The sequence below is a fragment of the Thunnus thynnus genome, chromosome 9 (assembly GCF_963924715.1).
Source record: "Thunnus thynnus chromosome 9, fThuThy2.1, whole genome shotgun sequence".
Taxonomy (NCBI): Eukaryota; Metazoa; Chordata; class Actinopteri; order Scombriformes; family Scombridae; genus Thunnus; species Thunnus thynnus.
The window spans coordinates 24,508,763-24,532,896 of record NC_089525.1 but is presented as its reverse complement, the minus strand read 5'-3'; the positions used below and the strand labels follow the sequence as shown (position 1 = coordinate 24,532,896).

The window sequence follows — 24,134 nt, the reverse complement described above, 5'->3', positions numbered from 1 at the left end:
GGGGCCTGATAGCTGAAGACTCTGCCTCCCATTCTACTATTGGAGACTCTAGGAACCACAAGTAAGCCTGCATTCTGGGAACACAGTGTTAAAGTGGGGTAATGGGGTACTATGAGCTCTTTAAGATATGGTGGTGCCTGACCATTAACGACTTTGTAGGTGAAGATAAGGGTTTTAAATTCTATTCTGGATATAACAGGAAGCCAATGCAGTGAAGCTAAAATGGGAGAAATATGATCTCTTTTTCTAGTTTTTGTCAGTACACGCGCAGCTGCATTCTGGACCAGCTGGAGAGTCTTTGGAGACTTGTTAGGGCAGCCTGATAATAAAAAATTGCAATAATCCAGCCTAGAAGTAACAGATGCGTGGACTAGTTTTTCTGCATCTATTTGAGACAGGATGTGCCTCATTTTTGCAATATTATGTAAGTGAAAAAAAGCAGTCCTTGAGATTTGTTTTATGTGGGGGTTAAAGGACATATCCTGATCAATAACTCCCAGATTCTTTACAGTGGTGCTGGAGGCCAGGGCAATGCCTTCTACTGTCACTATATATCATTAGGTAATGTGTAACTAAGGTGTTTAGGGCCAAGCATAATAACCTCAGTTTTGTCTGAGTTTAGTAGCAGAAAATTGCAGGTCATGCAGGTTTTTATGTCCTTAAGGCATGCTCGGAGTTTCATTAACTGATTAGTGTAATCTGGTTTCATTGATAAATGTATTTGAGTATCATCCGCATAACAATGAAAATTTATGGAGTGTAATATTACACATTACACTTTATTACCTAAAGGAAGCATTTATACGGTGAATAGTATTGGTCCAAGCACATAACCTTGTGGAACTCTGTGTCTCACTTTTGCCTTCATGGAGGATTCATCGTTAACGTGTACAAACTGAAATCGATCTGATAAATAGGACTTAAACCAGTTTAATGCAGTTCCTTTAATGCCTATTAAGTGTTCCAGTCTCCAGGATGTGATGGTCAATGGTGTCAAATGCGGCATTAAGATCTAACAAGACAAGTACAGAGAGAAGTCCTTTGTCCGATGCCATTAGGAGATCATTTGTAACTTTCATCGGTGCTGTCTCTGTGCTATGATGTGCTCTAAATCCTGACTGAAAATTCTCAAATAAACTATTGTTATGTAGAAAGTCACACAACTGACTGGCAACTGCTTTCTCGAGGATCTTAGAGAGAAAGATTAGATATGGGTCTATAGCGGGCTAAAATGCCTGAATCAAGAGTAGGCTTCTTAAGAAGAGGTTTAATTACAGCTACTTTAAAGGACTGTGGTTCATAGCCTGTTACTAAAGACAGATTGATCATATCTAGTAAAGAACTGCTAACTAAGGGTAAGACTTCCTTAAGCAGCATAGTTGGGATGGGGTCTAAGAGACAGGGTGATGGTTTAGATGAAGACATTGTTGAACTTCAGGAAGGTCAACTGGAGAAAGACAGTCTCAATATATATCAGGCTTTACAACTGTTTCTAAGGTAAGTAGTAAGTATTATATAGACTTTTCTACAGTGGGTACTGACATTAACATCCGGTGCTAATGTTCAGTTCCAGTGCAGGAAGTAGTGTGCAGTTCATGAAGTATGGTGTCTGTCATAGTCTGTCATTATACTGTGGTTTATTGCCATTGCAATGATCTTTCCCGAACAATAACAAAGTCGTTTTACTTAAAATCCCCTCCAGACATGTTGTAAGATATATAAAGAATACTCTGCTGAGAATAATAATGTGTCTAATATGTTTTTTCCAAAAATAAAAAAGTCCAATTTTCTAGTTAAAATCCTTAAAATGACCTTCTCCCTCATTGAAAAATCTTTGAATATGCCATTATTATTCATTTCAAAAGTAGATAAATGTGAAAAGAGCCTTCTAGTATCAAACTCTGCACATATATCATTCTACACCGTGAAGGCTGAACATCTGACTGAAGGAACAAGAAGCAAAACACATTTTTGAGTGGAGGAGGACTTTAAGTTGCTGTAATAAACATATGTATTTATATATACTGAACAATTGAAAACTCCAACATTAAACATAATCTTGGGTTTGCAGAATTACTCAACATCAAAGTTGTTGTCACTGAACTCCTGTTGATGTCCTGTTTGATAGGGTTAGTATGGACCAAAAAATGGGATAAATTGTGCTGGAAATCACCCCAACAATCACAAAAAAAGTTTTATGAACAGCAGTGTTTAAGATTATTGTAGTTCACATCAAGATTGAATGAAATCATCTCTTGTGTTTACTCTCAGTGTCAGTAATAGAAACCCACCATGAAACATGAAACAAAAGCTTGCTGTTGGTGTTGTTTCATGTGTTTAGGTTGAAAACATGTTTGATATTATTTCCACTGTGGTAGTACACAGAAACGCCAACATAACAAGCAGCCAATCAGATTGTTCTGACATTGTTCCCTCCCATTTCATATGATTACATTAAGGCGGATCATCTTCTGACACTGTTTAAATTAACTGTTTTCTTACGTGAATTAACAAGAAAATGCTGTTTGGATTTTATATCTTGCTCGTGCTCAGAGTTGGGCGTAAGTATAAAAAGTCAGCTTCACTCTGGATATTTCAATTATATTGTCATCTTCTTGGAGCAATTTAGCAGAAAGCATATATGATTTTATCTGTCTGTTGTTCATTATTGTTCTGTGTTTATTTTTATCTTTTTTTCAGGATGCGCAGATGTTGATGTTGGAGATAATGTGACCCTGACATGTATCCGCCAGACATCTGAGTTAAAAGCAACAACCTTGTTCTGGATCAGGCTTGTTGCAGGAAATATACCTGAATTCTTGGGAGGAACATATGATTTTGATTACGTTGATGTTAATAAGACTACTCGCATTGCAACAAAACAAGAACCTGGAACATTTGTCCTGCATATTAATAAAGCTAAGCTAAGCGATGCTGGACTTTATTACTGTATAAAAGTAGACCGACTTAACATGACATTATTAAAAGGAGCATTTCTGAGGATTAAAGGTAAATAAAAGTTAGCAAGCAAAGATTTCACGTTCCTTAAATGTAATCATCAGCTTGTCTGCTTACATTCAACACCATTTATAACAGCAGTTTACATATTTACATTTTAATGTTTCCGTAGTTTATAAGAAAGTGTTCTTCATATATGAATGAATGTGTGTAACTTTTTTCATTAAAGTGAGTAAAACATGTTCATAATTTGTATTTTCACTTCCCCAGGACCAGAACCTGATATCACTGTCATAACTCAAAACTTTCCATCTGATCCAGTCCATCCAGGAGACTCTGTGACTCTCCAGTGTTCAATGCTCCCTGACTCTGAGAATAAAAGGTGTCCAGAAGAACACAGAGTGTACTGGTTCAGAGCTGGATCAGATGAATCTCATCCCAGTTTTATTTACGCTCATGGAAACAGTGGTGATGAATGTGAAAAGAGTCCTGAGACTCGCTCTCCACAGAAATGTTTCTACAGCTTCTCTAAGGAGGTCAGCTCGTCTGATGCTGGGACTTACTACTGTGCTGTGGCCACATGTGGACAGATATTATTTGGAAATGCGACAAAACTCAACATCGAAGGTAAATGATCATCTTTGTATGTGTTTTCTTGGGAGTAAATTACAATACATTTAGATCAACTATCAAAAAACATTTGTTGTTCTTCATATCATCTTATCAAATACCATAAATTATTTATTCCTTTCTCTTAACCATAAATTTTTCTTTTATTCATTTTTTTTTCATGATGCTTTAGTTGTCAGCAGGTGGAATTTACAGAAGGCCAACACAGTTATCTACCTGCTGTGTGCTGCTTTGGCTATAAGTCTGATTGTAACAGCCTTCCTCATATATCGCATCAAGAGAAAATCTTGTGATTGTTGTAACAGTAAGAAATATTACTCATTACTCAACATTAATCTATCAAACAGTATTTAATAACAGCTATAACATCTTTAGATTCACATCAGTGCTGTGAATAAGTCATGTTATTATTATTATTATTTTATAATACAGCTGCTGTTGCTCTGCAAACAAATGCTGAAACAGCCAGTGGTGGTCAACAAAGTCAGCAGGTAAGGAATTTTAAGATAATATGTAATTTGAAAAGCATGTTTTATCTGTTTGCACATCCTTACATTGACTTCCCATCTCACAATATTTTGGGATTTATTTTCTCAGAGATATCAAGACTCATTGGTTTATTCTGCACCAACCTTCACCAAGAAGAAAGCTGGCAAAGCAGGGAGAAGGAATGCAAAAGCAGCAGAAGAAAATTGTGTCTACACGACTGTCAGGGTTCAGGGTTCAGATTAATTCACACACCAGATTGTTTCTAATATTAAGTTTTTCTCTGTCACATTATCTGTGAAAATAGTGTTTAAGCTGCTCCAGCACATGCCTTTCACCTCTGAACTCTGTAACATGATGATTTTTCAATTTTGGATAAAAGATGTTTTGTGTATCATTCTGTTTTTATCATTACTTCAGAAAAGAAAATGAATCATCATGCTGCAAAAATAACAACATTTAATAGTTAAACATTTAGAATAGTCTTTAGCATACCATATCTTCTATATCTTGTTTACTGTCCCAGGCTTGTGATGACACCCAAACTGGCTTTTTAAAAGATTCATCTTGAAAGAGTTGGTTTGAAATTAATGAGCTATGAGGAGAGTTTCCTATTTGCCTCTTTTATCTGATCTGCATTTTTAAGGCTTGAACATCTCATATGGTGCTCATCTAGTATCAATGCCATGAAACTGATGTTTGTGTACATGTTTTACTTTAGTTTTAAATAAACAAATATGCATCATGAAATTTGAATTTTGAAAAGAAAAGCAGTTGAGATTGTTTGTTTTTCTCAAGAACTAAATCTTTCTCAACTTTTGAGATCACTCTGCCTGGAAATCTGCTGGGTGCAACACTTCCTCCTATCGCTGTCTGTGCACATAATATACTGTAACTCTAAAACAAGCTAAGCTATAGACCTCTGCAGAAAGTTGGGGAGCAGTGTAAAGGTCCTGCTCTGCCTATAGAGAGGGGTGTTGCTGGGTGTGGTAATCTAATCTAACATCAGAGTAAACACACTTTGTGTTCTCTCTCCTCATTTTATTCCCTCTTTTCACTTTCATGTTGGAGAAATCCAGCGCTGCATAATTCACTGCCTTTGCTTCACCATCCTGCAAAAAATATGATATTTGTGTTTTAATAAATAATTTAGAGATCAGGACTGTAACATAATTAACTAAACAATAAAGTTACTTTCTTATGTGACTTATTTGATAAGTGTCATTAGCCTAAATGTGAAATGTGTTATTGATTATTCATTCCTCTGTCATGAAAGCAGCAGATGTCTTATATTATTGAACAGGACTGTATTAAAAATGTGAGCAATATCAACAAGTACTGACTTAAAATCATTTGGTGCACTTGTTCATTTACTTTATTTCATGCACTTTATAATGTTCCTATAATATTTCTATAGTGACATATCTGATTATTTTACATCGTCTTAGAGAGTTTAACACACTTATTTTAAAATATTTCTATGACATTTCTCAGTGACCTATTTTGTATTTATAACTCTTGACTTTATCCATGTTTATCATATAGGAACATACGTTACGTTACTTAACAGTAAACTCACTTTACTTTACTTAAGGAAAAGGGAAAAAGTGGGCAAAATATTCATCACGCTCCCACTTCAAGATCACTACACCTAGTCAGTGAAAGCAGGGAAATACACCACCACATATTTACCAGAAGCATAATTACCAGGTTGTTTGATTGTTCCACAGTTGTTTTTTCATGTCCAAGATCATGAGAAGCTCTTGCTGCTCCTGTTAATAAAAGCAAAACCTTGAGTGTGTTCACAGTGGGAATATGTTTCCTGATGTCATATCAGTGTGTTTGTGTCTCATTAAAAGACAGAAATGAACTAAACAAGACTATGATCACATTGATAAGGTCTTGGTTTTAAAGTTACACACTTGTGATGTGCCCAGCTTCATTCCTTTGTGGCCCCTGAGCACTGAACAGTCACTGGTGAAGTGCTTTGCTCATTGGAAACTACAGACAATACTTGTAAGTGGGATTAATTCACTGTTGGTTTGGTCTCTGCACATGGGATTTGTTGACAATGAGACAAATATAGAAAATGGCCAGCCATGTCCTTTAAACTCAGATTTAAAGTGAGCACGGAGAAACTCTCCAATTTCAGCAGATTAATGTGAATGAATTTGAATGTCAAACTCTAAACACACATCATTCTGCACAGTGAAGGTCCAACGTCCAAGTGAAATAAGAAAAAGAAACACACATTTTTGAAGTGAGGGGGATTTTAACTCGGTCGTGGTCTACCACTTGTGAGGCTAACATCCTTCTCCCTCACAACAGTCTGATTGTATCTGGAGCTACAATGCCCTGTGAAGACTGCCAGCTGCTCCAGAAGGCGAACAGAAACATAACTAACCTCAAGTAGGACATCCATAGACTCTCGGATTAGGTGTAAGAGAAAGATAGCCTAGGCCTGGGAATTCCCTAGGCAAAATAATTGGAGCACCAAGGTACATCCCCAGTCTGATCTGCCACCACTACAGCCACAATATCCTTCTCTGCCTCGCCCCTCAACACTGATTATCGGAAGCTCCATGGTAAGGAACATCAGAGCCAAAGGTGCCCACATGTTCTGCTTTCCTGGAGCCTGCGTTTGAGACATTTGTGATAAACTGCCTTCTGTCCTTGAATGTCATCCAGACTGCTCCAACCTGGTTATTCATGTAGGATCAAATGACGTCAGCCAACAACAGTAAGAATTCCTCCGTGCTGACTTCCAACTACTCATCTCTGCCCTTCAAGACACTGGGAAACGCATCCTCATATCTGGTCTGAGCCCGTCCCTTGGGCAGGGCTATGGCTGGTTTTCCCGTTTGCTGTCACTGCACACCTAGCTGAAATGAGAATCCAGTGCAGCACAAATGAACGTGGACATGATTGATAATTTTGAGCTGTTCTAGAACCACAGCCAACTGTACAGACCAAACGGACTCCATCCAACCTACACGGGGCAAGATTGCTCTCTGGAAAAATTGACTATGCATTGATTAACCTTCAGAATGCCTGTCAGACGGTCTGAGACAGTCCATGCCGCCATGAGGTAATCCACACACATGATCAAAATAATGTTCACTGCCAAAATAATCAAAATAATGTTCACTGCCACCATAAATCTACTGGCAGGGTCCCTGTTATGAGTGAAATTTCAACTGGCCAAATCTACCCCTACCACTTATGGGGCATGGACTGTCAAACTCACATTCAGCTGAACTACCTGTTAATCACATCCCAATCTGCCTAACACTCAGACACCATAATTCTGTTCCCACAGTATCCTGTTTAGTAAATTACACACACTCCCTCCCTCCCTCCAAATTTGGTCTGTTGAATGTGAGATCGCTGTCTAACAAATCATTTATCTGTCAAGATGTCATTATGTCCCAAAACTCTTTTTCATCACTGAGACATGGCTTACCCCTGATGAACCCTCCCCTCTCATTGAAGCCACTCCTCCAGGCTACTCTCATTTTCATCAATCCAGGTCACACAAGGTGGTGGGGTTGCCGTAATTCACGAAAATGCCCTCAAGTGCTCCATTATCTCCATAGGGCCCATTTCACCTTTTGAACCTTTGGCTTTTGTGATAGATGGCGTCTCACCAGTCTTCTGCCTACCACTGTACAGACCTCCTAAGCCCAATATGGACTTTATCAATGAATTCTCTGATCTCCTCTCCCACATTGCTACGAAATATTCTCATTCTCGGATATTTCAACATTCACATTTGCTGTCCCTCTGAAGCCATGACCCATGATCTTATCAATTTATTTGAATCCTATAGAGGGGTTCCCGTCACCACCAGTATTGAGACTGCACCATCTCATGTGAGCACAGGACAATTTGTCTCACTTTTTAACAGTAATGTTTCGGCCACCACTGACTCTGTTGCACCAGTCAGAACTAAAATACGAAAGCCTCTGGCCTTACCGTGGCTTAATAACAGTAATATTAGAGAAATAAGGAGAGCATGCAGAAAGGAAGAGCGGAGGTGGAAGCGGGATAAAATGCAGATCTCATTTCAAACTCTGAAGGATCTGTTGGAGAAATACCAGCTGGCTGTCAAAAATGCTAGGGCTCAACATTTTTCTAATCTCATTGACAAAAACTGTCATAATCCCAGGGTACTTTTTAGCGTATTAAAGTCTGTCACCTCCTCCAATCCCACCTCATATTATGAAGCATCTGTCTCTAAATTTGATGATTCCTACAGTTCTTTAAAGACAAAGTACTTAGCATCAGAGCTAGTATCATTCCATTTGTAAATGACCTGTCCATCTCCTCTGAGAACACCGCAGTTCTAAATTCCCTTAACTCCATCACTCTACCAGAACTTCATCATATCATCTCTTCTGTGAAAACCTCCACCTGCTCTCTTGACATTATTCCAACTAAACTCCTCAAAGACATTATTGGCACCATTGGCCCCAGCATTCTTTCAATTATCAGTAGCTTCCTGGAAACCAGTCAGTGTCAAGCCACTTTTAACAAAACAGAATCTAGACCCTACAGTCCTCAGTAATTACAGGCCAATCTCCAAACTCTATCTTTCTAAAATCCACACTGTAGATTTTAATCAACTGTTGTCCCACCTGGCTCGAAAGGGCATCTTTGAAAAATTCCAATCCGGCTTCAGACCTTTTCATGATAGAGAATCTACATTACTGAGAATAATAAATGACCTCCTTTTATCTGCTGACTCAAGTAACTGCTCTGTCCTTTTGCTCTTAGACCTAACTGCAGCCTTTGACACTGTAGATCATTCCATTCTAATTCACAGGTTAAATCAGTGGGCAGGGGTTTCTGGCCCTGCATTAAACTGGTTCTCTTCATATTTGTCCAACAGATCCTTCAGTGTCTCTATTAGCAACTTATCTTCTTCTTCTGCCCTCTTGTCCTGTGGTGTCCCCCAAGGCTCTATTCTTGGTCCAATCCTGTTCTCCTTCTATTTGCTTCCACTAGGTCACATTAATCAAATGTACATTTCTTTCACTGCAGATTATGCGGATGACACACAGATCTACCTCCACCTAAAGCCCAATAACTACAACAAACTAAACAACCTCAATAACTGTCTTCAAGACATCAAATCCTGGATGGCTGCAAATTTTCTCCACCTCAATGAGAATAAAAAGTTATTTTATTTGGACCACAGAATTCAACCAAAATTATTTCTCCTCATCTTGGTGCCTTCTGTTAAATCACATGCATTTTTGATTCAAGATTGAAGTTTGACAAACAAATAAATCAGGTTGTAAAGTTAAGTTTCATGCAGCTCCGTGTCATCTCCAAACTCAGATCAGTTCTCTGTACCACTGACCTGGAGAAAGTCATCCATGCCTTCATATCTTCACACCTTTATTACTGCAACTTGTTATATTTTGGTATCACACAATCTTGTTTATCACGATTCCAACTAGTTCAAAATGTAGCAGCACGAGATTTGACAAGGTCAAAAAAGAGGGAACATATCACACCCATTCTTGCCTCTTTACACTGGCTGCCTGTTAGCTAAAGAACTGATTTTAAAATGCTGTTTGTTTACAAAGTGTTTAATGGATTTGCCCCCTCTTACATTACAGAACTCCTATACCCTTATCACACTGTCAGAGAACTGAGATCATCTGACCAAAGACTACTGTCTATCCTGAGGTCCAGGACAAAGTGCTATGGGGACAGGGCTTAGTCTATTACTGCCCCACAATTATGGAATTCTCTTCCTCCCACCATCCAATTCTCCCCCACTATTGAGATTTTCAAGTGTCATCTTAAGACATACTTCTATTCATAAGCCTTTAACTGTGACTAACTTAATCCAGCCCAGATGTTTTTCCTAAAGTCTCTGTAAGTCTGAGTCTTCTTTCTCTCTTTTCTGTTTTGTTTTGTCTTCCTCTCTGTGTGCTGGGAAGCACTTAGGATCAACTGTGTTGTGTGTAAAGTGCTATATAAATAAAGTTGATTTGACTTGATTTAATTGAAACAAAAAGTAAGATATGGTGAACCTACCATTGCAATGTTCAAAACCTCTCCTCCCATTAATGTAGAAAATAAGGACAGCAATCACAGTCACACAGCAGGCCAACAGCGCTCCAAGTAGAACGACAACTGGATCCAACCCTGATCCTGGAACCAAAAAATTTCCAAAGAGACATTAAACATTATTTATTAATGGACTGTCAGGAGTAATCATTTGCTAATAGAAATTGAGTGGCATTAATTACATTTTGTCAACAATCTAAATAACTGTTGAGTTGGTGTTGGAATAAGTGTTAAGTATTTTACTTTTTACTTTTACTTTCTATACGTAGAGTATGTGTATAGTTTAGTCAAAAGTATCCTCTTCTTTCATTTGATTTTTGGACTTCACAAATGCTGATAAACACAATTTGATTTATAAATAATAATTATGGATGAAATAGTGTGAGTCCAATGCAATCATATAAACATCATCAAATTAAATTTTTTTATTTTTTTATTTTAATGTTATTATAGTAGCCTAACCAACTATTACTCACTATTTATTATGAACTTTATTTAATTAATGTATTTCTGGTAGGGATACGTTATGACTATTTTAAGTAGAAAAGCCTAACCAGGGACATGGGTTGCAAATTAGCCTTGGCTATAAATCTTATATGCAATACATCTGTTTCATGTTATTTTAACCTGTTACAATATTTTTTGCATCGTCCCTGACAAATAAACTAATAAATGAATAAAAATAAAACTGATGAAAAACCCTACACCATCTGTCTTTGGATTCGTGGTGATGAGTGTTCATGGTGTGGCACAGACATTTCCTGAAGAAAAGCTTTCCCTTTGTTCATCTCTCATTATCATGCTTAACTTTGATTGGCACAGCTGTTTCTGAGCTGAGATCAGGAATGTGACTGACTAAAAGAGTATTTAATAATCATCACACCAACTGATCTTCATTCACCTTCACCCAGCCTTTTTGCACTTGGTGCTGCTGCACATACATAAACCAAAATAGCACGTGTGCATGAAGACACCCACACAGTCAGTGCACCCAAAGACCTACCACACTGCACTTGTTGTTGCACTTGTGTGGTTAAAATAGGGCTCTATGAAACCTTCTTAAAAATCCCCTCAAGACATATTTTAAGAAATATAAAAAATACCTCATTAAAATTCTTGAAAATGTATCTACACCTTCTCCCTTATTAAAAATCCATAATCTATGAATATGTAAATATTGTTCATTTCAAAAGTTCAACTGCTGGACACAAGATGTTTCCAACTTCACCAAAGAGTCAATTCTCAGTGTATGTGCACTCAAGGCTTCAAGTTCCCACATCACACTTGAGTAAGAACTAGTACAAACTAGACCAGAATTGGCTTCCAAACTAGTTGTAATGTTACAAGAAGTATGCACATACATCATTCTGCAAATTTCTGCTAATGTTCAAACATCCAACTGAAGTAGCAGGAAGAAGAACATATTTTTGAGCGGAGGGGGAATTTAAACTTTGGAGAAAGCAACAAATTAATGATACATTTTTAAAAAGCCAAAATCTAATATATTTTAACCAGGCTAGATGCATTTATGCAAAATCTATTAATGATTTAAATACAACTGGAAATACATACTTGTGTCCACTTTAGTTCCTTCACCAAGCAGGATCTCTCCACATGTGACCACAGCACAGTAGTAAGTTCCAGTATCAGAGGAGTCCCGTATAGTTTTGGACAGACTGTAGACACAGCTCCTTTCCACACGTTCATCACTCCTGTGAGTGTAAATGATGCCTGGATGAAATCCTCCTGATCCAGCTCTGAACCAGTACACACTGTGTACACCTGGACACTGATCTGTGTTTTCTGTTGTGTTCTTGGAGAGCAGTGAACATTGGAGAGTCAGTGCGTCTCCCAGCTGGACTGATGCTGTCTCCGGACTTTGTTTCACATGGACTGATTTCTGCTGATTGTTGTCTGTGTGATTCAGTAAAACAACATTAAAAAACACAATAAAAGGAATTCACAATCTAAATTATTTGAATGACTTAAAAATGTAAATGATCATTGAAATAAGGCACACATTATTTTTACCATTCACAGCCAAGAATGTGCCATTGATGAACGTCTGTGAATATGCTGGTCCACTTTGACAAAAATATGTTGCTTCATCTTCTTTGCTTACATTTCTGATGATGAGAGAATACTGAGCACCATCTTTTGCGACAGTGAAACGAGACTCTTTGAATTGGTCACTGACTATTACTTTGCCAACGAGTCCAGAAGCGACTCTTTGGCCCATATGTCCAAGAGTCTGCTTATACCAGAGAAAGAGTTTGTCGTTCTCAGAGACTGTACAATGAAAAGTAACATTATCACCAGGTTCAACCAAAGTCAAAGAGATCAGCTGAGGAACCTCTGCAGTTTGAATCAGAGCTGAAGAAAAACAGAAGAGACTTACTAGACAACAGCACTAAAACAATGAAAAATGTAAGTTTTTACAAGGCCTTGTCTCATATGCATCTTATCTTATGAATCATATCATAGACTACTCAGACTAAATGGTTTTTCACATCTGATGAGAATTGTACTTACACACTGCAGAAAGAAGAATCAAAGCAGCCAGTCGTCGGATCATTGTGGTACAGCTCTCGTCTTCACAACTGATGTCTTCTCACCCAGATGGAAGGTTTGGTTACAAGGTGATCAAGGTTTACAAAATGGAAATCATGGTGATTGGCTGAAACGCAGAGCATGAACTTCCTCTTAGACAAACCAGTGATCTATTTTCCATTGATAAGAGATGTACATGCACATAATTGTTGTGTTTGTATTGTTTCCAAAGCATTTTCTTTATTCTGACCGCTTGAAGTATCATCAAATTCAATTTCCTGTTCTTGTGTTTAGCTTAGATTAGCACAATCACAGATGCCTTTGTCTAACAACTATGTCCATGTGTTTAAAGATGGATGTTTTTACCTTTATGTTTGTATAGTGCCACCTACCAACACATACACACGGCACAGGCACAAAGATGACTGTAATTTTCTTTTGAACAAAGAGTTATATTTTCATTGTTTCTTACCAGAACACATTGTGTGCTTCCTTGAGACATACTGTAACTCTTTCCTCATAAAACATTTGAAAAAACATTTACTTTATACTTTCAAACCTGCATTATTTACAGCCATGTTTGTTAGCTAGCAGTCTTTTCCTCTTCCTGTAGCAATGCTATGTTTCTAGCCACATTACCACCACAGAGTGTAAAATAGCGTGAAACTGTCGGCACAAATGTGTAGGGGTGCCTGTAATGGAGCTAGAAATAGCAAACGCAATATCTTAGCTTGAAATTATTCACACGCACACAGGTGCTTTCAGTTATTTTGGCTGATTAGGCTTCTGTCAGGTTCACCCGGGCAAGGTTAAAACTATACTGGGGTCTAGATGAGGTCACTGGATTACTCGAAATAATAACAATGATAAAGGTGTAACAGATGCAACAACACCAACAATAGAGTCATGTAGATGTCAATCAAACACCCTGTAGACACCCACACAGATCTGAGAATCAGCCAGAATAAGTGAAATCACCTGTGTGGGTGTGCCGTTGGTGTGCAGGGCTTTTAATGGGAAATTAGTTTACACATTGGAGCTATTTACTAACCCACAACAACTGGGCCTGATGCAACAATATCAGCATGTCCATAGGTGCCTGAGCAATGGAGCAAGTGCAGCAAAGGCATCCCCATTATTCAATTAGGGGGAGCAAAGTTATGGTTTTGCTACCCCACTTTTTGTCTTTTTAAAAATAAACGTATCATCACACAGTCCCCGCAATCAGGTGATTATATTTAAGCAGCCTATATCAATGATCATTTTACTATTTTCAGCAATTGACAAAAACAAGTAATAAAAAACACACAATTTTGGACCACCCTTTGAGTTGGTTCAGTCCCCGAAGAGAAAAGCCTCTTTTATACAGAGAACCCGCATTATAGCCGTAAAGATGATCCGCATTTGAGCTGCATTTGATTTCTTTACATTGATCCACACAAAGCCAGCCTAAAGCCATCTCTGTGTGTGCTTTTACATAGCATGCCAGCGTTCCAGACGTTACATAAATTATATAACATTAAAAGTTAAGTTAGACTTTTCTGTCGGCTTCTCAACTCATTTTTAAAAAGACGTGAGAAAAAGAGAGAGAGAGAGCTGAGAGCACTAGTGAGAGAGGGATGACAGCTGTGGTCGAGTGACCTAGAGAGTGAAAGAAGAGAAGGAGCACTGGTAGTGAGAAAGCCAGTGAATCAGAACAATAAAACGTTATTTTCTGATTGTTTCACAGCGGTTACGTTCTAAAGCACAAACACCTCAACACCTCTGTTCAACCCTGCAGCTGCACACCACACCGCCTGATTTGGTCTGAATATGGGCTAACACAAGCGTCAGTCTCCTGTCCCGCTGTGCCAGCTGTCTGTTTTACACACACAGTCAATCCGGTTCTGTGACTACCTCTATAGCCAGCTTATTGGCGGAGCAACTCTTCCCCCTCCACTCCGTATCTGTACCAGAACAGTGAGGCGGATTACAGGCAGTATTCCCACCTTGAATGGGATGAGTAAATGGGGCTAGAGAGAGAGCGGAGCTTTTCCCTACAGCGCGAAAGTGTCTGAATTAACAAACAGTCAAATGTTCGATGGAAAGTGACTTATTTTGACTTCTACATACTGCTTTGTTTAAAGGTAAAGTCAGTCATTCTGGAGAAAGACTGTTGATATTTGAACTAAACACCCAAACAAAAACACCACTCCTTTCGTGCTCCCTCAGAAGCTCTGCCCTCCAAATTCATGGACACGCATTACCATGGCAACAACCAAAAGAGAAATATGGCAAGTACAAAGCGATGCGTCAGCTGTAGAGTCACTTCTATTCCTCTCACACTTTATCACGAGCGGGGAAAAAAATCATCTCATGTGAGCACAACAGTCCATCCACACTCTCCGCCTCCTTGCTTCTCACTCGACCTGGGTTCGGTGTCTCTGTCCACAGAAGCGGCCAACTGAATTACAGAAATTTACTGAACCAAAAAAGTTTGCATATCCGCTCCACAGGAAGAAATCGACAGTTTGTATTTATTGATTCATTGATCAGTTAATGAGTTCAAAACACATATATAGCACAATATTTGTGTGATTTAAACTGCTGTCTGCTCAGATTATGCTTCACTAAACATAACAGAAACAGACTTGGAGCATAAAAAAACGCAGGGGGTCTCCATGAGAATGTCTCGGATTCAGTGTGGATTGATACATTTAATAAAATGGAGCGTATCTGTTGTGAGAAAATGCTTTCCATATGAATTGGCCACGGCCTCTCTCTCTCCAGTTCGTCAGCCCTCCCTCACCAGTCGGGTGCTGGAGACGGGAGACTATCATGTCCTCACACAGACAGCTGCTCTGATGACTTCCCCCTGTCCTGTGCACGAGCATGAACGCCCCCTGCTGATTGGCCAGAGTAATGTTGTGCCCATTTACAGAGCCAGTGTTGTGAATGGACACTGGATTTTTTTCTCGATGCTCACACAGAACAGACAGCTAGCGGACCGTGAGAAGATATTCACTGAATTTGACAAAAAGTGTATTGGATTAGAATCGCTGACTATATCTTTATGTTTCAGTTTTAGTCAGACTTTGGATGGAATTATTGCTCCATGTAATGATCTCTGCTTTTATCTGGCCGCTCTGTGATGTGCTGTCATTATTACAATTATTCTCTCATTTTCTCATACAGGGTAAATGAGAGGTGCAAGTTTACTCTCAGGGGTGGTTTGGCAGTAAGGTCTAGTCCTCAACTAAAATGGCCCTTTTAAGTCTTGAGGAGCAAAAATCACCTTCTGAGTTGTGCATTAAAATAGTCCTTGATTTGAGATAATGTAAGTTAAAATGCTTTTGAAGTTATGATTATTCATTCCTGTATAATGTTACAACTACATCAGCTAGTAGTGCTACTGAGAATAGCTCCACCAGACCCGCCCCCCAACAATAAGTTTGCTTCCCTATTTTAAAACATAACCAGGCACCCATAATCCTGTCCCCAGAGTAAAGACAAAACCCAAATGATTTTCAGTACAAAGTTTTTGCCCTTATTCAGAAAAAAGGCAATTTTCCCAATAAGCTGTTTACATGGCTAATGAAAATGAATATTACACTAATATTTCCATTTACATGCAGAGGGTTTTCAGGGTTTGCCTCTGCTCCAGTGGGAACGGGAATCACAAGATCTCCACAGGCAGTGAAATAAACCAGAAAGGTGAAAAACATTAGTGAGCAACTGTCTGATATTTATAAGTGATATTGATATGACTGATATTATAAATTTATAGTTATAAGCACATCCAGGACCTACGTTGTCCCATGATGTTTACTACACTGCTGAGTGTTTTTGGTGCATCACACAGAGCGCTCATCCTGAACCTGCAGTTTGTGTTGATTTGTTTGTGTAATCTACACTAAAGTAGATGAATAGCCTAACGAGAACATTACTAATTTAATTCCAAACCTATATTTCATAGAATTTGGATGTTCAAATCAGGATAAGAGGAGGAAATGGGACATTTGAAATAATATTAACTATAGCATAAGTGGTAGTCTGCTGGTCTGAGGGGCAGTTGCAGGGGAAAGCCTGAGGAAACGTGGCCAAACCTACACAGACAGTCAAGAGATGTGGAGAACTCACAGGTAAGTTGAAGTTTCTTTGTTGAAGAAAATGTTTACTAAAAATATGCAGCATAAAAATGTAAGGAGACAGCTACTCAAAGGAATAAACCCCTCCATCTTTCTTGTCTCATAGCACTTTGTAAATACATTCTGCACGTCTGCCTTGAGAACAGGCGAGCAAAGCCACATGCAACAGCTACACTGACAGAGAAAAGCTGTGGTGGGCCATTTCTCCGCCCTTTGACCAACAACTGAGGCTGTTTACTCAGAACAGACCTGACTGTGAGCTTCAACAGGATATATATTGTAGGTGGTGAGGTTAAAGCAGGACAGACAAGCTGCAAGAGGTTTCGGTAGTCTCATTTTTATTGAACAAATTGAAATTATTGTTTGAAATGCTCATTTAAAGGACAAATAATGTCTATAAATTGTGTTTTTAAAGGTACATCCATAGACACATGAACAAACTTTAGTAAGGAGGTCAAATAATAATCGGACAAACTTAACTTTCAGATCATGGTTGAAATCGACTGGGGTGGGACCAGTGAATGAGCACTCCCTCTCTCACAGCAACTACCAATGAAAATAACACCTTACACTGAAAGCCCAACCACAATAACACCTAACTTTCCATGCGTCATTTGTTGGCTAGTGTTGATTGTGAATGTGTGTTTATCTGTGTCTGTTTGTGTGTCGGTTGCCAGCAGTACTGTACACAAAAAGAAAAAGCAGAAAGTACAAAGCAGGGCACAAAGTACATGAAAGTATTTACTGCAGTTGCTACTGTTCCTGTATCCACCTTGCTGGACACACCACTGTGTCAGGGAACCACCACAATTTTGATGTGTTGTTCAACACTTGTAGTAGTCAGACTGTCAGACTCAACCACAAATAGAAATGCATCTTCAGACAAGTTTTGCTGCAGTTTTGACCCTTTACATTAACAATTTATCTAGTTTCATTCTCTATACAATTACACCTACATATAAGTAGGTGAAGGAAGTAGAGTGTCAGAAACCTCCACTGTTGTATTCTTTTGATACCAGAGCCTGCGGTGTTGCACTTGACTGCATTATCATGTCAACTGGTTCTGTCTTGTTATTGTGAATGTGTCCACCACTGTTCATGGGGTAGTAAGGTGGCATTTTTACTGTTTTACTGCATGTGAAAAGCTTCCTTTTACTACAAAAACACCCTTTTGGGAAAGTCTCTCAATGATTAACATACTGCCTCTCAACAACAAGGTCTTGGGTTCAAATCTTGATGTTATTTTATTTGTGATTTTTCTCCCCTTCACACAAGTCCCCTTCCTCAGATCAAAACATGCAGGTTAGTTGAGTCAGAATTCTAAACTGCATGCAGCTGAATTAGTTTCTGTGACAGCGTTGTGCTCTGCTCTCCTTTCACCAGCCCCCTGACAAGAGTCGTCAGCTCTTCCTGCTGATGTGACTGACAGGCACAGTGGGCGGGTCATCACTGATGATGTGGAACAGCTGGATTGGCTGCCTCCTACAATATTCAAGATGGCCCCTCCATCTTTGTGATGTCACAAATCATGCACATAGGCCCACCTCTTAAACAAGCACAGAAAAACTTTCCCTCTTCAGTAGATAAACGTGAAAACAGCCTTCTGGTGTCAAACTCTGCACATCATTCTGCACAGTGAAGGCCGACCATCCAACTGAAGGAACAAGAAGCAAAACACATTTTTGAGTGGAGGGGGACTATAAGTTGCAGTAAAAAATAAAATAAAAGACATTGAACACTTGCTCAATGTCTTATGTAAATATTGTTCATTTCAAAATTTTAACTGCTGGAAACAAGATGTGTCCTTCTTCACAGAAAGTCGATTCTCTGTGTATGTGCACTGGAGGCTTCAAGTGTCCACATCACACTTGTATAAATTGGACTACATTAGCTTACAAAAGACTTGTGATGTCACAAATCATGCTCGTAGGCCCAGCCCTTAAACTCAGATTTTCAACAAGCACAGAGAAACTTTCCCTCTTTAGTGGATGAATGTGAAAACAGCCTTCCAGTGTAAAACTCTGTTTGCACAGTGAAGGCCAAACATCCAACTGAAGGAACAAGAAGCAAAACACATTTTTGAGTGGAGGGGGACTTTAAGTTGCTGTAATCGAAATCTTGAGCAATTGAAATCTTCACCATTAAACATAATCTTGGTTTGCAGAATTACTCAACATCAAGGTTTTGTTTGGAGAGATGTCTCTGAACATCTTTTAGTTTGATTTTGAGTTTGATAGGGTTAGTATAGACAAAACACTGAGATAAATCGTGCTAGAAATGGACAATATATCACCCCTTTTTTTTTTTAGGGATTCTGGAAACTGGCTACTGGCCAACAAATATCATAGTAATGACAACAATGCTCTAAAAGTGTCACTTCTTCCCACAAATTAAAATCTGACAAGTCATCCAAACATTTCTTGATACATGACCCCGTCAGGATAAAGTTAATTCCAATTTATGGTGATTTTTGTGTGTGTCCTAAACAACTTTACCATAACTATCAGCTGAAAAGTCCCTCCAAATATTGTGGAAATCCAGAAGAAATCTTATGAACAAGAGTGTTTGAGATTATTGTAGTTCACGTCAAGATTGAATGAAATCATCTCTTGTGTTTACTCTCAGTGTCAGTAATAGAAACACACCATGAAACATGAAACAAAAGCTTGCTGTTGGTGTTGTTTCATGTGTTTAGGTTGGAAAGATGTTTGATATTATTTCCACTGTGGTAGTACAATGAAACGCCAACATAACGAGCAGCCAATCAGATTGTTCTGAAATAGTTCCCTCCCATTTCATATGATTACATTAAGGCAGATCATCTTCTGATCCTGTTTAAATTAACTGCTGTCTTACCTGAATTAACAAGAAAATGCTGTTTGGATTTTATATCTTGCTCATGCTCAGAGTTGGGCGTAAGTATATAAAGTCAGCTTTACTCTAGATTTATTTCAATTACATTGTCATCTTCTTGCAGCAATTTAGCAGAAAGCATATATGACGCCATATCTGTTGTTTATTATTGCTCTGTGTTTATTTTTTATCTTTTTTTCAGGATGTGCAGACGATCAGATCTTTGTGACAAAGACTTTTAATGTTGGAGATGATGTGACTCTGACATGTATCCGCCAGAAAGCTGTGTCTGCAGCAACCACCTTGTTCTGGATCAGGCTTGTTTCTGGAAACGTACCTGAATTCTTGGGAGGAACATATGCCTTTGATCATGATCGTGTTAATAAGATTACTCACATTACAACAAAACAAGAGCCTGGGACATTTGTCCTGCATATAAATAAAGCTAAGCTAAGCGATACTGGACTTTATTACTGTATAAAAGTACACCTACTTAACATGACATTATTAAAAGGAACATTTCTGAGGATTAAAGGTAAATAAAAGTCAGCAAGCAAAGATTTCACGTTCCTTAAATGTAATCATCAGTTTATCTGCTTACATTCAAAACTATTTATAACAGCAGTTTACATATTTACATTTTAATGTTTCCATAGTTTATAAGAAAGTGTTCTTCATATATGAATGAACGTGTGTAATTGTTTTCATTAAAGTGAGTAAAACATGTTCATAATTTGTATTTTCACTTCCCCAGGACCAGAACCTGATATCACTGCCATCACTCAAGACTTTCCACCTGATCCAGTCCATCCAGGAGACTCTGTGACTCTCCAGTGTTCAGTGCTCTCTGACTCTGAGAATAAAAAGTGTCCAGAAGAACACAGAGTGTACTGGTTCAGAGCTGGATCAGATGAATCTCATCCCAGTTTTATTTACGCTCATGGAAACAGCAGCGATGAATGTGAAAAGAGTCCTGAGACTCGCTCTCCACAGAAATGTGTCTACAATTTCTCTAAGAATATCAGCTCCTCTGATGCTGGGACTTACTACTGTGCTGTGGCTACATGTGGGGAGATATTATTTGGAAATGGAACAAAACTGGAAATTGAAGGTAAATTAATTTCTATATAATGGTGAAATTATCCTATCTATGTGTTTTATTAGGAGTCAAGTACAATCCATTTAGATCAACTATCAAAAAACATTTATTCTTCTTCATTTTATCTTTTCACATACCATAAATTAGTTATTGCTACTTTGTAACATCAAATTATTTATTTTATTTTATTATTTTCACGATGCTTCAGTTGTCAGCAGGTGGAATTTACAGAAGGCCAACACAATTATCTACCTGCTGTGTGCTGCTTTTGCTATAAGTCTAGTTGTAACAACCTTCCTCATATGTGGCATCAAGAGAAAATCTTGTGATTGTTTTAACGGTAAGAAAAATTACTCAAACATTAATCTATCAAACAGTATTCAGTAACAGTTATAACATCTTTAGATTCACATCAGTGCTGCGTATAAGTCATGTTATTATTATTTTATAATACAGCTGCTGTTGCTCTGCAAACAAATACTGAAACAGCCAGTGGTGGTCAACAAAGTCAGCAGGTAAGGAATTTAAAGATAATATGTAACTTGAAAAGCATTTTTTATCTGTTTGCACATCCTTACATTGACTTCCCATCTCACAATATTTTGGGATTTATTTCCTCAGAGATATGAGAAGTCATTGGTTTATTCTGCAGTAACCTTTACCAAGAAGAAAGCTGGCAAAGCAGGGAGAAGGAATGCAAAAGCAGCAGAAGAAAATTGTGTCTACACTACTGCCAGGGTTCAGGGTTCAGATTAATTCACACACCAGATTGTTTCTAATATTAAGTTTTTCTCTGTCACGTTATCTGTGAAAATAGTGTTTAAGCTGTTCTAGCACATGCCTTTCACCTCTGAACTCTGTAACATGATGATTTTTCAATTTTGGATAAAAGATGTTTGGTGTATCATTCTGTTTATATCATTATTTCAAAAAAGAAAATTAATCATCATGCTGCAAAAATAACATCTAATAGTTAAACATTTAGAATAGTCTTTAGCATACCATATCTTCTATATCTTGTTTACTGTCTCAAGCTTGTGATGACACCCAAACTGGCTTTTTAAAAGATTCATCTTGAAAGAGTTGGTTTGAAATTAATGAGCTATGAGGAGAGTTTCCTATTTGCCTTTTTTATCTGATCTGCATTTTTAAGGTTTGAAAATCTCATATGACGCTTATCTATCAATTCCATGAAACTGATGTTTGTGTACATGTTTTACTTTAGTTTTAAATAAGCAAATATGCATCATGAAATTTATATTTTGAAATGAAAAGCAGTTGAGATTGTTTATTTTTCTCAAGAACTAAATCTTTCTCAACTTTTGAGAGCAGTCTGTCTGGAAATCTGCTGGGTGCAACACTTTTCAGAAAACACATTCTGACTGATATTCAACTTCCTCCTATCACTGTCTGTGCACATAATATACTGTAACTTTAAAGCGAGCTAAGCTACAGACCTCTGCAGAAAGTTGGGGAGCAGTGTAAAGGTCCTGCTCTGCCTATAGAGAGGGGTGTTGCTGGGTGTGATAATCTGATCTAACATCGTCGTACACACTCCTGTGTGTTCTCTCTCCTCATTTTATTCCTTCTTTTCACTTTCTGTGTGGAGAAATCCAGCGCTGTATAGTTCACTGCTGTTGTTTCACCATCCTGCAATAAATATAATATTTGTGTTTTTATAAAAAACTTAGAGATTACGACTGTAAACATCATTAACTAAACAATGAAGTTACTTTCTTAGGTGGCTTATTTAATAAGTGTCATTAGCCTAAATGTGAAATGTGTTATTGATTATTCATTCCTCTGTCATGAAAGTAGCAGATGTGTTATATTATTGAACAGGACTGTATTAAAAATGTGAGCAATATCAACAAGTACCGACTTAAAATCATTTGGTGCACTTGTTCATTTACTTTATTTCATGCACTTTATAATGTTCCTATAATATGTCTATAATGACATATCTGATTATTTTACATCGTCTTAGATACATACACTTATTTTAAAATATTTCTATGATATTTCTAAGTGATCTATTTTGTATTTATAACTCTTGACTCTATCCATGTTTATTACATAGGAACAAACATTATGTTACTTAACAGTGAACTCACTTTACTTTACTTAAGGAAAAAGGAAAAAGTAGGCAAAATATTTATCACACTCCCACTTCAAGATCTCTTCACCTAGCCAGTGAAAGCAGGACAACACGCCACCACATATTTACCAGAAGCATAATTACCAGGTCGTTTGATTGATCCACTGTTGACTTGTCATGTCCAAGATTATGAGAAGCTCTTGCTGCTCCTGTTAATAAAAGCAAAACCTTGAGTGTGTTCACAGTGGGAATATGTTTCCTGATGTCATATCAGTGTGTTTGTGTCTCATTAAAAGACAGAAATGAACAAAACAAGACTTTGAGCACATTGATAAGGTCTTGGTGTTACAGTTACACACACATGATGTGCCCAGCTTCAGTCCCTTGCTGGCCCCTGAGCACTGAGCAGTCATTGTTGAAGTGCTTTTACATTGGAAACTACACTGTAATGTCATATAACATGTGGAATTATATGTTCATTACACATATATAAAAGTATTGAATCATCATTCTCATGATGAACATTCATCAGACAATGGAAGTTACAAGTTAGTTTGGGAAATTAATGTAATTTGACAATAATATAAATACTCTATAGTGACCTCATAAAATGGTTCACTTCTTCAACGTTCACAATATTGTAAAACTACAATTTTGACACTTTTTAATTGTAATAGTGACACAAAATGAAAAATGAACATCTAACCACTCACTGAAGATGCTGTTATTAGTGTTTAGAGCAATTTCTGAACAGACTACCGTGCCCAAACTCTTCATAATGAATAAACATGTCATCCAGTGCAACAGTGTGGCTCATTGACATGTTTTTAATAGTTTTTGGATAACTATGGAGGTCTATGGCACAGAAGAATAGCATTCAGATACACAGACAATACCTGTAAGTGAGATTTATTCATTGTTGGTTTGGTATCTCCACATGCAATTTGTTGACAATGAGACAAATATAGAAAATGGCCAGCCATGTCCTTTAAACTCAGATTTAAAGTGAGCACAGAGAAATTCTCCCATTTAAGCAGATTAATGTGAAACCAGTGTTTGAGTCAAACACTAAACATACATCATTCTGCTCAGTGAAGGTCCAACATCCAAGTGAAATAAGAAAAAGCAAAACACATTTTTGAGTGGAGGGGAACTTTAACTCGGTCGTGGTCTCCCACTTGTGAGGCTAACATCCGTCTCCCTCACAACAGTCTGATTGTATCTGGAGCTACAATGCCCTGTGAAGACT

General features: G+C 37.9%; 3 protein-coding genes across 3 annotated transcripts; 2 read left to right on the top strand and 1 right to left on the bottom strand.

Moving 5' to 3' along the window:
* Window positions 1–2,831: 2,831 nt before the first annotated feature.
* On the top strand, window positions 2,832–4,966 carry LOC137189765 (uncharacterized). Its single transcript, XM_067599822.1, has 5 exons — window positions 2,832–3,009; window positions 3,229–3,585; window positions 3,761–3,892; window positions 4,021–4,079; window positions 4,186–4,966. Exons 1-5 carry the CDS (start codon window positions 2,973–2,975, stop codon window positions 4,318–4,320), a joined length of 720 nt encoding a protein of 239 aa, XP_067455923.1. The 5' UTR covers window positions 2,832–2,972; the 3' UTR covers window positions 4,321–4,966.
* A 52-nt stretch (window positions 4,967–5,018) lies between these two features.
* On the bottom strand, window positions 5,019–13,047 carry LOC137189764 (uncharacterized). Its single transcript, XM_067599821.1, has 6 exons — window positions 12,691–13,047; window positions 12,190–12,531; window positions 11,731–12,072; window positions 10,126–10,242; window positions 5,782–5,846; window positions 5,019–5,186 (listed from the first exon to the last, which is right to left on the bottom strand). Exons 1-6 carry the CDS (start codon window positions 12,731–12,733, stop codon window positions 5,037–5,039), a joined length of 1,059 nt encoding a protein of 352 aa, XP_067455922.1. The 5' UTR covers window positions 12,734–13,047; the 3' UTR covers window positions 5,019–5,036.
* A 6,634-nt stretch (window positions 13,048–19,681) lies between these two features.
* Window positions 19,682–22,995, top strand: LOC137189763 (signal-regulatory protein beta-2-like). Its single transcript, XM_067599820.1, has 6 exons — window positions 19,682–19,750; window positions 19,891–20,223; window positions 20,443–20,799; window positions 20,996–21,127; window positions 21,244–21,302; window positions 21,409–22,995. The coding sequence occupies exons 1-6, from the start codon at window positions 19,708–19,710 to the stop codon at window positions 21,541–21,543; spliced, it is 1,059 nt and encodes a 352-aa protein (XP_067455921.1). The 5' UTR covers window positions 19,682–19,707; the 3' UTR covers window positions 21,544–22,995.
* Window positions 22,996–24,134: the final 1,139 nt, after the last annotated feature.

Bases quoted from the DNA above. Each gene is read 5' to 3' on its own strand.
- LOC137189765 (XM_067599822.1), top strand. From the start codon at position 2,973: ATGACATTATTAAAAGGAGCATTTCTGAGGATTAAAG. The intron at 3,010-3,228 runs GTAAATAAAAGT...TCACTTCCCCAG, and splicing joins AGCATTTCTGAGGATTAAAG to GACCAGAACCTGATATCACT. The intron at 4,080-4,185 runs GTAAGGAATTTT...TTATTTTCTCAG, and splicing joins GTGGTCAACAAAGTCAGCAG to AGATATCAAGACTCATTGGT.
- LOC137189764 (XM_067599821.1), bottom strand. From the start codon at position 12,733: ATGATCCGACGACTGGCTGCTTTGATTCTTCTTTCTGCAGTGT. The intron at 12,073-12,189 runs GTAAAAATAATG...TGAATCACACAG, and splicing joins CACATTCTTGGCTGTGAATG to ACAACAATCAGCAGAAATCA. The intron at 5,847-10,125 runs GTAGGTTCACCA...TTTTATTAACAG, and splicing joins AGGTTTTGAACATTGCAATG to GAGCAGCAAGAGCTTCTCAT.
- LOC137189763 (XM_067599820.1), top strand. From the start codon at position 19,708: ATGCTGTTTGGATTTTATATCTTGCTCATGCTCAGAGTTGGGC. The intron at 21,128-21,243 runs GTAAGAAAAATT...TTTATAATACAG, and splicing joins ATCTTGTGATTGTTTTAACG to CTGCTGTTGCTCTGCAAACA. The intron at 21,303-21,408 runs GTAAGGAATTTA...TTATTTCCTCAG, and splicing joins GTGGTCAACAAAGTCAGCAG to AGATATGAGAAGTCATTGGT.